The sequence below is a fragment of the Ambystoma mexicanum genome, chromosome 1p (assembly GCF_040938575.1).
Source record: "Ambystoma mexicanum isolate Mex_15411 chromosome 1p, UKY_AmexF1_1, whole genome shotgun sequence".
Taxonomy (NCBI): Eukaryota; Metazoa; Chordata; class Amphibia; order Caudata; family Ambystomatidae; genus Ambystoma; species Ambystoma mexicanum.
Window position 1 is genome coordinate 697,286,124 of NC_090921.1, and position 13,168 is coordinate 697,299,291.

At 45.8% G+C, this 13,168-nt stretch overlaps 1 protein-coding gene across 5 annotated transcripts in view; it reads left to right on the forward strand.

Annotated features, from left to right (window-relative positions):
• The window catches only part of GON4L (gon-4 like), a 2,357,623-nt gene that overhangs the window by 803,335 nt on the left and 1,541,120 nt on the right, over positions 1-13,168 (forward strand). For all 5 annotated transcript variants that reach the window (XM_069649947.1, XM_069649953.1, XM_069649967.1 and 2 more), the window contains one exon: positions 11,025-11,065. In XM_069649947.1, coding sequence (XP_069506048.1) covers positions 11,025-11,065 — 41 coding nt within the window. The remainder of the gene's footprint in view (positions 1-11,024; positions 11,066-13,168) is intronic.

Genomic DNA, 13,168 nt, shown 5'->3' on the forward strand with positions numbered 1-13,168 from the left:
AAGACCCATGGCTGGCATCCTTATAATTTTAAATGACACCAGTGAGCTGAGGGTAACATGGGCACGGAACATCTCCCCTCTAGTCCAAATTGCGCTATTAGAAACTGCTGCGGCGCTGCTAATATGCAACTTGTATTGGAACATCAAAGCAACGACATCCACAAACGTCGTCCAAAAAGTCATGGAGGAGATTGATAACGCCAGAGTCATTAGGCCAGACTTGAACATCATTCTGTGTGGCGACCTAAACGTCCACTGCTTTCATAATGCCATAAGTCTCAGAGGTTGGCACCAAACTCAAGCGAAACCGAGCGACGAGGCCTGACATGGAGAAAGGAACATCTTACTATTTAATGGTGCAGTTGCTGGTGACACCTCACCCAATCCGACTTGGAAGCGGGGAGCTGACACCCAGATACTGGATTATGTCTTCCTCTCTGATAATCTGCACACACATGTAAAGGATATGGCGGTCATTCATACCACTCTGTGACCATAATATCTTAAGGATGCGAATTTTGTATGAGTTGACTAGAGAGCAAGTGACAAAGACCGAAACTATCGGAATCCAACCTGGAAGGAACAGATTGAGATTGACAAGTGAAAATGTCATGGCCCGAACAGCAGCCCTGGGTGGCTCTGATGGTCAATTTGATATAGACTACCCTATAGACATGTCTATATATGTAGAGAAAGGACCCACAGGAGGGAAAAGAAAAAAATGTGTATGCAAATACAAGTTTGACTTGGCAGTATCTGTGAGGAAGAAAGAGCTGAACCTCCTTAGGAGTCTACAAGAAACAACCATCACCACAAACCCTGGAAGAGGTTAGGACAGGCAAATTAAATTACAAAAACTGGTTGAAACAACACAAATACACACTAAATCAACAAGAGGCAGAGCACATGCTGAAGCTTGTAGCAACAATAAATTCTAGGGAAATGTGGCAAATCTTTAACTCCATGGATGCTACTCAGCAATCTATAAACAAATAGAATTCCGGAGTATGGATAACTCACTTTACTGACCTCTTTTTGCAGCTCACAGCAACCCGTGCAAATGGCCAAGACTCGAACCTCCAAAAATGGTCTTTCGAGATAAGTAGGGGAGACATTTTAGACCTAATAAAAATTCCAGCAACTCGAGAAGAGCGGGCCCGGACAGCCTGACCAACTTGACTCTTAACAAGAATACGGAAGAATGTGCTTCCTTTGTGTATGATCTGCTGAATCCTGTGAAACTCGATAGGAAAATACCAGCCTCTTGGACCACCTCAATTGTGGTTCCAATCTTCAAGAAGGGAAATGGGTCACTTCTATCAAACTACAGGCCTATCACCCTCTTTGACGTCATTGGCAAGATCTTTGCTGCTCTCATCTTGAAACACCTCATTGCCTGGAGTAAGGAAGCAAGCCATCACAATCGGTGGCAGGCCGGATTTGAAAAAGGCATCGAAACAGCTCTGAACCGGTTTCTAATTAATTTCCTGAAGATAAGATTGAGGAAAAGCAAAAAGCTTTACTTGGCTTCGGTGGACTTGTCGCAAGCCTTTGATTCAGTGAACCGCCAAATTCTATGGAAATAACTAAGGGCTTGGGGCTGTCCGCCGGATCTGTCGCCTCGCACCAGCGATTTTCAGTCTATATATTTTGGATATGGAAGATGCATTTAAAAGGGTTAGGTGTTTCCTGCTTTCTATATCTGGAACATCCGTAAGCAGACTTCTGTATGCCGACGATGTAATGAAAATTGACGAAACTCCAATCGTGCTCCAGCGCCAACTAGAGGCATTGGCCTCCAATTTGTCAGTCAATGAGCTTTGGATAAATGCATCTAAGTCTGCTGTTCTAACACTCGGCAAGCACTCGGGGAAAGCAGTCAAGACCAAGGGCTGGTTCATAAATGGAGTAAAAATCCCAGAGATTAGCCAGATGACATATTTAGGCATTTCAATAAATGATGGCTCTATTGACGCCCCAAGAGAAGCTGACCTAAGAAGGAAATCGAAGATCATATTAGCCCAAGCCAAACTTATTGGAACTCTGTACTGCAAATGTTCGCACATCCCTGTAATTACATTCTACCGTATGAAAGTCATTCCCATCTTGACCTACGGGGCAGAGGTGTCACTCGCACCAAGTTGGAAAGTGTGGCAAGTCCTGGAGGGTACTTTTTGGAGATACCACCTCTTTGCCGAGCTGCACCCCAGTTGCAGTAATCCGAAAGGAGTTGGGCCTTACCTCACTGCTTCACAGTCTGGAAGACTCATTTTATCGGAAATACTTACTGCCGCCCGAGGAAGGAGGATTCGCCTTACTCAGCCAGGCACTTCAGGCCAATACGGAACGCACATAGACAGAATGGAGAGACAAATGCAAAGGAGCACTTGAGCCCATTGATGCCTCAGAGAAATTGCTCATGGAAAATCCTGATCACATGAAACAAAAACTCTATGATCAGTACTGGATCGACACTCACTTCAGTTACTACCCTAAAACTTTATGGAATGTACTGTAGTGCTCCTAATAGGCGAGGATCCATCCTACCATATCTGTCAAATTTCTGTACCACTTACGAAGTCAACTATTAAGACTATGGCTTAATCTGCTGCCCACACACAAATGGCTGGAAGTTAGGGAATGCAAAGGATGCAAGAGACTTCTGTTGCAGATTATGCAACCTCAAAGTAGAATCTTTGCATCATGTGATTATGACTTGTCCGGCAGTTGACCACATTAGAACCAACTTGATGGGCAAGTTCTTTGTTGGAAATCGTACACAAACAAAAGGAGATTTGGCACCTACTGGTGCAAGGAACCCCGCTTTCATTGCTCTGCTGGAATTTGTTGTCCAAATGTTATGCTTTTAGAACCAGTTATGTTCATTATTTTCTTTTCTTTCTCTGCAAATGCTGTTGTATCTTATAAACTATGATAGTCTGATCTGTAATAGCTAAAAGGTTTCACTCAAAGCATATGCTTATAATAAAATTTAAAAAAATACTGGTTTCAATTGGAACAGCGGCAGGTGATGTAGATTTAGAAGAACACTCCAGATGGGCATGTGGCCAGTGGGAAACCATTTAAACCACTCGCTACCCCGATTTTCTGATCGATAAGGGGAAATTAAGTGGTGCATGCAAGTGTGTATGATTAGGTTGAACAGTGGTAATAAATGTTTTGAGGCTTCTGCATCGTAAACGGCACTAGATGCAGATGTAGATCTAGGTTGCTCTCTCTATAGAGAGAATCGCATACTTTGCATAGGCCAACATCTAGTGGAATTCGCATAGTATTGCACATTAAGTTTTCGAGGTTCGAAAAGGGACGCCGACAGGGCATGACTAATAAAATCCCTAGTGTGACGTACCCTGTACCCATGATCCCTCACGCGTTGCGTTCCCTCCGATTTGTTTCCGTCATCGTGGCAAGTTCTTTCGTGCAGCCTCTAGCTTGAGCTACTTTGTGAGTTTAAACTCATCCAAACCTTGTCTTTTGCATTGGGACGCACTCATTCGATGGCTGTTTCCTTTTAACATCTCAACGGCTGATCCCGGTTTCAGAAACGGACGTTCTGTTCCGACGACTGGCTTTGGCCTACACCGGGCTTCGGCCTAACAATTGGGGAGAATTGGGGGGGGGGACGGATCCTTCTTGGTTAAAAATTGTATACCCCCCATTTCTTGACCCTACTACATTTGCCCTGCTGTCTCTGTGTCCGCCTTCCACTATGGAGCACACCCATTTTTAAATTATGTCCCAAGTGCAACAGACAATTCCTGTGGGTCGACAAACCGTTTGCAAACAATTACTTCCACGTGACCATCTCGAATCCTGTTGTGCAGCGTGCAAGCTCTTTAGGCCCAAGACCCTAAAGAAGAGCTGGATCAAGCGGTGGGCAGCATACGCCATGTCGGCCGAGTCGGAAAGAGCCGCTGGGATTTTTGAGTTGGACCATGAAGGCTGAGGCAGCCGCAACTCCCGATTCGGAGCTTAAGGACACTAGCCTGGAACAATCTAGTTCTCTCACACCTGTCTCCAGCGTTGAAAGGCAGTCGCAGCGTGCTGCTATGAGGAAGGCCTCTGGCGAAGCTGACCTACATGCACACACTTCCCATAAACACCCACACCCTAGACGTCCCTCGACTGACCAGTCGAGGGAAGGCTGTGCGCTGTCGGGTGATGCTTCCCAGCCCACCGACTTAACGCAGATCGCATCCGCTGTGGTTCAGACTACGCACTTACCACAAGGCGATCACACAGACACACTGGCGAAGCACGACGGCTGACGCAGATGCGCCGAAACAGTCACAGAAAAAGCAAAAATCACATTTACACCCAGAAATGCATCACAAAGAGCATTCTGAGCAAGACAAACGGGCCTCTCGGCCATCTGGATGTCATGCAAAGTCCTCATCTTTGTCTTCCGTCCTCCACAAGAAGCACTTTCAGGAGTTTGAGGACTCCCCTGGAGCGGATTGCCCGGAAGGTCACTTCAGAGCTGCCAAGATCCATCTTGTCCACTGCCCCCCTGGGCTCATTCACAGTTTGAGGACACTATGGGCAAAATGTTATTCTTGGTGGAATCCATGACTAAGCTGTCCACTCACTCAAAGCCTGCCGAGCAGCCTCCTATACCTACCCAGTGTCAACACCACCTTCTCTCCCGGCCCCAGCCCTGCCACCTGGGGAGCTTTCATATGGATCTCTTCAGGAGGGCATGCAGTCCACACAGTTTGACCCAGGATATGTGGGTGGATGTCCACAATGACCCCGGCCAGGCAGGATGACTAATTTAAACACCTGGACAGCCCATACATCATCTTTGTCGAGCCCTCTGTGGTTCCGGGCGGTCACTAGTGTACAATTGCAGACCAACCTCTCTACATTGAGCTCATGAATAAGGCTGCTCACCATTTTGGCATCCACACTGAGGAATCCAGTCCTGCTGTGACCGTTGAAAATATTTTGAAGTCGAACGAGAAAAAGCATGTTGGCCAGGCTATTCTCTCCTAGAGTCCATCAAAAAGAGGGTTGCTCCGTCACTCTCTTAATAGACCGTTTAACCCACGGGTGGAGAAATCATTTAGGCCCTCTCCTTTAGATCCTCTTTACATTAGGGGTCACCTCAAGCCAGATTCTCAGATGACCACTGCCAGAAAGAGAGCTGGTGTTCACTCTCAACCTCTGAACACCTCCCAAGAAAGAGTGCAAAAGACTTTATATGCTGGGAAAGCGTATTACGACCTCTGCTGCGTACCTCGTCGGCATAGCAAACGCCACCACCTTGCATGCCAGCTACAGCAGCATCCAGTGGGATGTGGTCATGCAGCATCTAGACCCGGTACCAGAGCCAGCTCGCTCCCACCTTCACAAGATCACCACTGAAGGCAAACCGGTTTCCCTAAACATCCTCAAAAATGTCTTGAATTCCACAGACACCTCTAGAAGGGTAATTGCAGAGAGTACTCTCTTAAAAAGAAATTCCTGGGTCAGAGACTCTGGATTTAAGCCAGAGACGCATGCAGCCTCAATCAACATGCCCATCAACGAGGGTCTCTTCTTTGGCAAAACTGTCGACGACCAGCTGGAGACAGCAAAGAAAGGAGGATGAGACATTTAAGACACTTGGTCAGATCTCTTAATTCCCAGAGGAGTGTTTAACAAATGCTGTAACTTTCAGCGCAACGCCATGCACAGGAGCAAGCGCATCTGGTGCCTCTTTTTACAGCCCCCATGGTCAGTCATCCTACCAATGCCAGCAGCGTGGGTTTAATCGCGGGAAAGGACGAGGCAGAGCTTTAGCCTTTCGTGGTGCAGCAGCCTCTTCCTCCAAATTACATGGCGATCCACGTTCCCTCCCATGCGTCCTCAGTTGGGGGTCGCATAACACTCTTCGCCTAGCAATGGGAGAGAATGTCAGACCGGTGGGTCCTTGATACTGTGGCCAAAGGATACTTGGAGTTCCTTAAAACACCTTACCACTATCCTGCACGTGTGGGACTAATGTCCTCCGAACACCTCCACATCCTCGAGGAGGAGATATAAATCCTATTACAGAAAAGGGTAATCGAGCTGGTGCCCTTCATGGAACAAAATCAAGGTATTTATTCAATGTACTTCCTTGTTCCAAAGACGGATCTAACAATGTGCCCAGTGCTGGACCTGCGCCCTGCTAACATATATGTCAAACCTAAAAAATGCAGGATGACAACACTGCAGGAGAGGTCATCCCACTAATGAAAATGGGGGATTACATGGCAACATTGGACATGAAAGATGCTTACTTTCATATTTCAATGTTGCCAGTGCACAAAAAATGCCTCCTATTCAAATTGGAAAACGAGCACTACCAATTCAAGGTGCTACCATTTGGCATTGCTTCTGCTCCCAGGGGTATTTACAAAGGTCCTAGCAGTGGTGACCGCCCACTTGCGCAGTAGACTGGCTAATTACTGGGGACAATCCCCAAGGTGCCTTCAAAACGCGCAGCAAACTATCAATTTGCTGTTCCAATTGGGCTTCTCCATAAACGAAAAGAAGTCGTCTAATGCCCAACCAAGTAAAGCAATTTCTGGGGGCATTAATCAAAACGGATGTCACACTAGCCTACCCCCTCCGAAGAAAGGGTCCAAAACATGGTGTTTCAAACACCTCAGTATGTAGCTGGACGTCAAGTGACGGTACGTAATACAGTATGGCTTGCTGCATCTGCCTAGTGCCTAATGCTAGGATGCGCATGCGTCCAATGCAAGAGTGGCTAGCGAAACAATGGTCGCAAGCAAGCAGATTGTGGGACAGTTTAGTGGTGGTTTTCCAACCACTTGTTCAATCGCTACTGTGGTGGAACAGAGCCAATATGCTAAGGGGATAGCCTTTCCACACACCAACAATCGAGGCCACTCTCGCGACACACTCACTTCCTGCATCACACTGCTCACAGCCTGTGAACACAAGCGCTAAGCAGGAATCACATCAACCTTCTCGAACTACTAGCGATTCTCAAAGCACTTCAAGCATTCAAGTCTCAGCTACCGTACAAGACAGTCCTAGTCCTTATGGACAGTTCCACGGCCATGTTCTATGTTAACAAACAGTGGGGGTACTCATTATCCAGTGCTGTCCAAACTAGCCCAGAACATCTGGCGGTGGGCACTGTATCACAACATATTCCAGGGGAAATGAATGCTCTGGCAGACGTTCTAAGCATAAGCAGGAGTACAATGTTACCCTCGGAGCATGAATGGCAACTAAACACAAACTTGCTAAACAAGGTCTTCTCAAATTGGGTGTTCCCAGAGATGGAGCTTTTCACAACCCTGGAAAATGTGCAATGCCAAGATTACGCATCTAGTTTTCCCCAGAAAGTATCCCAGGGGAATGCGCATTTTGCTTACACCCCCATCCCCTTTCCGCCCCTGACACCCTGTGCTCAACATAATAGTCCACAAGCTACAACAGTGATCCTAATACTCCAATGTGGTCCTGCCAGTCCTGGTTCTCACACTTACAAATTATGTCCCTGTGTCCTCCCATGAAACTACGCTGCAGGGACAACCTGCTGACCCAGGATCGGGGGGAAAAATGCAGCACCCATGCCTTCAGAAGCTGAACTTAACAGCTTGGCTCCTGAGATAATAGAATTTGGTCATCTTAACCTAGACCAAAGGTGCATGGAAAAACTCAATGAGGCACGCAAGCCTAACACAACAAGGCACTGCTATTTTAACAAATGGAAATGCTTTGTTATGGTGCAGAACACGGTCTCTCAAACCGGCGACTTTTCACTCACTAATATAGTCAACTACCTGCTCTACCTACTTGATTCAAGATTAGTCTTTAACTCAAAGTACACCTAGCGACTCTCTCCGCTTACACCACGTCTCGGAACAACATTTTGTGGTAGAGGGTGCCCGTAGTTGAGGCTTTCATTGAGGGCGTCAAAAAACTGTACCCTCCCATCTCTAATCCTACTCCTGGCTGGAACCTCCATGTCATACTCACAAGTCTCATTGGTACCCCCTTCAAGCCTATGCACAAAGCCAGCCTTTAACACTGTACATACAAAACTGCCTTCCCAATAGCCGTTACATCGATGATAAGGGTTAGTGAACTACAAGCTCGGTCTCTACAAGACGCTTCGTAGTTATACACAATGACATGGTGGTCGTTACAGACAGCACAACTGCCATGTTTTACATAAACAAACAGGGGGCACTCGTTCTCAAAATCTGTCCAGGCTTGCCCAACAAATTTGGAAATGGGCCATCAAACGGAAGATGTACCTGTCATCCCAACATGTTCTGGGGGAACTCAACTCGCTAGCAGACTTTCTGAGTAGAGATCCCCTTCCAGAGTAACACGAATGGTGACTACACGAAGACGTCATAAAACACCCCACAATAGACCTATTCGCCACAAGCAAAAACAGTCAATGCCCAGACTTCGCATCCAGGTTCCCCCAGCCAGGCTTCAAGGGGAACGCCCTATGGATGAACTAGTCAGGGATATTTGCCTATGCTTTTCCACCAACCCCTCTCAGGAGGAAGGTGGTGAACAAGATCCAAAAGGAACCGATGACGCTCATCCTAGTTGCTCCTATATGGGCGACACAGCCATGGTATCCACACCTGAGCAAACTGGCGGTGTGACCCCATCAAACTCCTGTGCAGGTACAACCTACTTTCCCAGCAAAAGGGACTAACAGTGCACCCGCAGCACCACTCGATGAACTTGGCAGCATGGCTCCTGAAGTGATAGAGTTTGGCCACCTCAACCTTCCACAAAGATGCATGGATATCTTAAAAGAAGCTAGAAAGCCCAACACTAGGCACTGCTACTTTCACAAATGGAAGCGCTTTATCTGGTGCCAGTCTAAATGTATTAATCCCTTAGAATGTACTTTATCTCACATTCTAACCTATATACTCCATTTGTTTACTCAGGGTTAGTATTAAACTCCCTAAAAGTCCATCTGGTGGCTTTGTCTGCTTACACCACTTCACAGAGCAAACTCTTGTGGTGGAAAATACCCGTTATCAAGGCATTCATGGAAGGGGTCAAAAGACTTCACCGCCCAGTTTCAAACCCACCACCAGGTTGGGATCTCAATGTGGTACTTGCTAAACTCATGGGTCCCCCCTTTGAGCCTATGCACAAGTCTAGTCTTAGACACCTGACTTATAAGATTGCCTTCTTAGTGGCTGCTACTTCCATAAGGAGTGAACTTCAAACTTTGTCCGTGCAGGATACTTTCTTTACAGTACATAAGGATAAGCTGGTTTTACATACTCACCCTAGGTTCTCACCTAAATTCATCTCCAAGTTTCATGTAAACCAGTATATCGAGCTGCCAGCTTTCTTTGAAAAACCCAAGAGCTCGGCTGAGATGAAACTCCACACACTAGATGTAAGGAGAGCGGTCCTCTACTACGTAGACGAGACCAGACCGCTAAGGTAAACTGATCAATTGTTTGTCTCCATAGCGCCAGGCAGGGAGGGCGACCTCATTTCTAAATTTGCTATCTCCAGGTGGATAATCAGTTGCATCCAACTGTGATATTCCCTGTCAGTTAAAACTCTGCCTTTTACTCCCAGGGCTCACTCTACAAGAGGCACAGCAGCCACTCGGGCATTCCTTGCAAATGTCTCGCTAGACAGTATTTGCAAAGCAGCTACATGGAGCTCTGTTCACACCTTTATTCAGCACTACTGCATTGACACTCCTTCCAAGACAGATACACAAGTGGGACAAGTGGTTCTAAGACATTTGTTCGCTCATGACCCTTCTCACATCCCACCTCCTTCTTTTAACACTGCTTGCTAATCTATGCACAGCATGTGATCTAAGCAGATTTCACAAACATCAGAAGGGATACATTACTCACCCTGATCGTATTTCTGATGCTTGTATCTGCTTAAATTCACATGCGCCCGCCCTTCCTCCCCTCTGAGAGAAGGCGCATGGATGCTTGTGGTCTTATCTATCTTATCTGCTTGGATACTCTGTACTCGCGCTACTCCTCATGCTACCTCATGTCCGAAAAATACAATCTGAGGGACCTACACGCGTGAGGGATCATGGGTACATGGCACGTCACAGTAGGGCTAGCATTAGTCACGCCCTGTCGATGTCCCTTTTAGAACTTTGAAAAATTCACGTGCAATACTGTGGAACTTCCACTAAATGTCAGCCTATGCAAAGCATGTGAATCTAAGCAGATACAAGCATCAGCAATATGATAACGGCGAGTAATGTATCACATATAGAGTTAACTGTTGGAGCAATGGGTTTTTGGAGAGTGATGTAGAACTTTAAGCTGACCCATAAAGGCATTTTAAGGGTTCTGTGATGCTTTGCCACATCTTTGTTTGCCGAATGGCAACTTCACTGATTTGCATTTTATTTTATTTTTTACCACAATCACAGGGAGTAGACCCCACACCCTCCTCCTTCCACCCCCAAAATATATCTTACACCAACTTACCATCTACTGCTTGTGTTAGTAAAAAAGGCAAATAAAAGCAGCAAAAACGTATTCAGCAAAGTTGCCCTTCGGCAAAAGTGATGTATACCATCTTAAGTGTATATAGTTATTCTGGACATGTGGCACACGTTGTAAATTACCAGTATTGTGTGCGACACATAATACTGCTATTTAGCCTGATTGTGAACACTCACCAAATTTGAAATAATGCTCAACTTGAGACACAAGTGGTTAAGTCACTTGACACAACCATACAATATGATCAAGTTTTGTTTTATAGTGCCTACCTGTACAGAACTTATTGTGTTTTTACAGCGGCTTCAAATAGCTTAGGCTAACCAGTGGTGATGTCTGATGTTTTAGCTTATAATGGACCACAGTCCCCCTGCTAGGGTGCATAGGGAGGCAGTCTTCTTTAAAGCAATTTTTCATTTGCTATTCATATACACTGAAAATAAGCACTTGATACTTGGCATATGTTTTAGTCTTAATTTGCCAGACAAAGCAGCTTAAATTGTCTTCTATTTATTTTTATAGAAAAGGAAGTGAACGAGCTAATGGAGGAGCTGTTTGACACAGTAAGTGCAAGTATTGATGTTTTGTATCAACACATTTCATTTGATATAATTTGTTTCTAAGAAACGATTGGTATGATTGGGAATGGATCTGTGATGTTTGATCGAAGTCAAACAGTTTGCGGTGGAATGGATCGTAATCTATTCCGCCGCAACTCTGTTTGATCTTCAGTCAAACCCCAAACCCCTGCCCCCAAAGCAGCCCCCCCCCCCTATTTACTTTCTACCCGACCGCCGCTACTCCTTCCACTGGCCCACAGCGTCCGTTCCATCCCTTAAACGTGGGCCGGAGCTGGTGCTGCAGGGTCCCTTTTTTTTTTTTTTAAACATGCGGACCCGTGGGGGACACCCCCCCGGAACCCCCGTTCCTCATGTTCGATATATTAGGCTGCAAACAAACGTTACTACGCAAGTTCGAACAAAACGTTTATACAGACAATTTTATTCGAACTAATTGGGTAGTGCCTTGTGAATAAGCTAAAACCGAAGGAAGAAATAAAGCTACTTTGATTTTTTTTAAAACACAAAATCCATACAAAACGAACACTTTCAACATGAACAAGTGTGTATTAAAGCAGGCGAGCTGAAGGGGCGGGGGGTATTAAGTATGTTTTTCTAAAGTCCAACTTATGTTAGACTTTATAAGATGTAGCTCTTGTTATTAGGGACTTGCCTCTTAATATAGGTGTGTACTACACAAGTCGGTATAGTGGATGAGCAGCCAGGATTATTTTAGGAGGGAGTCATGTGAGCTGTAGAGCAGTACAAATAAATCGCACACAAGCAAATGTGAAATGCAGCAACTAACAACATTGCATTTAGAAAATGGAATCAAATTATAGAAGGAACAATAATGCAGGTGAGTCACTTTTCATATCCAGAACACAGTGACTTCAGTTAAGGCACTTATGAGTATCACCTTTGCAAAATCGGGAAATAAAGGTTGGACAGAACACAGCTAGCAACTGTTCAATAACAAGTACTCTCTCAGAGGGATACAGGCAGTTTGTTTCCTAACAAAAGAAGTGTTCACAATTAAAGTTTATGGAGGAACCAGCATTGCCCAAGCCAGTAGGATCAAGAAGATGGACCTTTGACAAACAGCAAAGCCACAGTCAAATGGACGGCACCAGTTCGGATGATCTTTAGAGGAAAGTTAAGTAACCAGTCGGTTGTTCTTGTAGAAAACACAGGAGCTCAAAAGGAATCTTCCTGATGGCATGCAGGCTGTAATGCCTGCACAGTGAAGTTGAGGTCAACTCCTGATTGAAGAAAACGGCACTCCCAAAGCAAAGGAGCACCGAAGATGGCCTATGGTAAGTACATCCCAAGCCCCACAGTACCTTAAGAGTGACAATGAAAATGTAGCTGTTTGCCTTCTAGGTGCAACGATGCAGACCCTGATTTCTGTGTCTTGGTCGTGGTGACGAAAGGGGGGACCTGCGACGGGCATCTGCGGCAGCACTTGGGAGAAGGGGTCGGCAGCAAAGGATTCAGCTCACTCCAGCGGCTTTTGTGGTTTTGGTGTTTTTTTTCTTAGCGCCATGAAGAAACTAATAACCCTAGTTGGATTCTCTTCAATTACTCGGTCCTGAACTCTTGTGAGGGGACCTTTGGTGAGGAATTCCTTCCTCTGGCGGTCCACACGATGCCTGCAAAGTTTCAACCGTACTCGATCTTTGGAAGACGATGCACTCGGTAATGGTCCAGGTACCCCGGGTATTTGTGTTCTGCAGCCCAGGAAAGTCACAGGACGTCAGGGGATGGCCCAAAATGAAGGACTTGAGGCTAGTTGTTCCCAGCAGCCTAAGTGAGGAAGTTGTCCTTGGCGATTTTTCTCTGTCGAGATGAATACAGGGTCAGCACTAAGGGACAGCAGGATTTAATCCACTCCTGGATGAATCTCTTGGTTCAGTCTTTCATGCTTCCTGGCGAGACCATCCACATTCTTTTGTTTGATTCCTGACCTATGCTTAATGGTAAAATCAAACCCTTGAAGGCTGATAGACCATCTGAGCAGTTTAGGATTTTCCCCCTTCATTTGCATTAACCCTCAAGGGTTGTTGGTCTTTCTGAATAAGGAAAGTAGAACCATACTAGTATGGC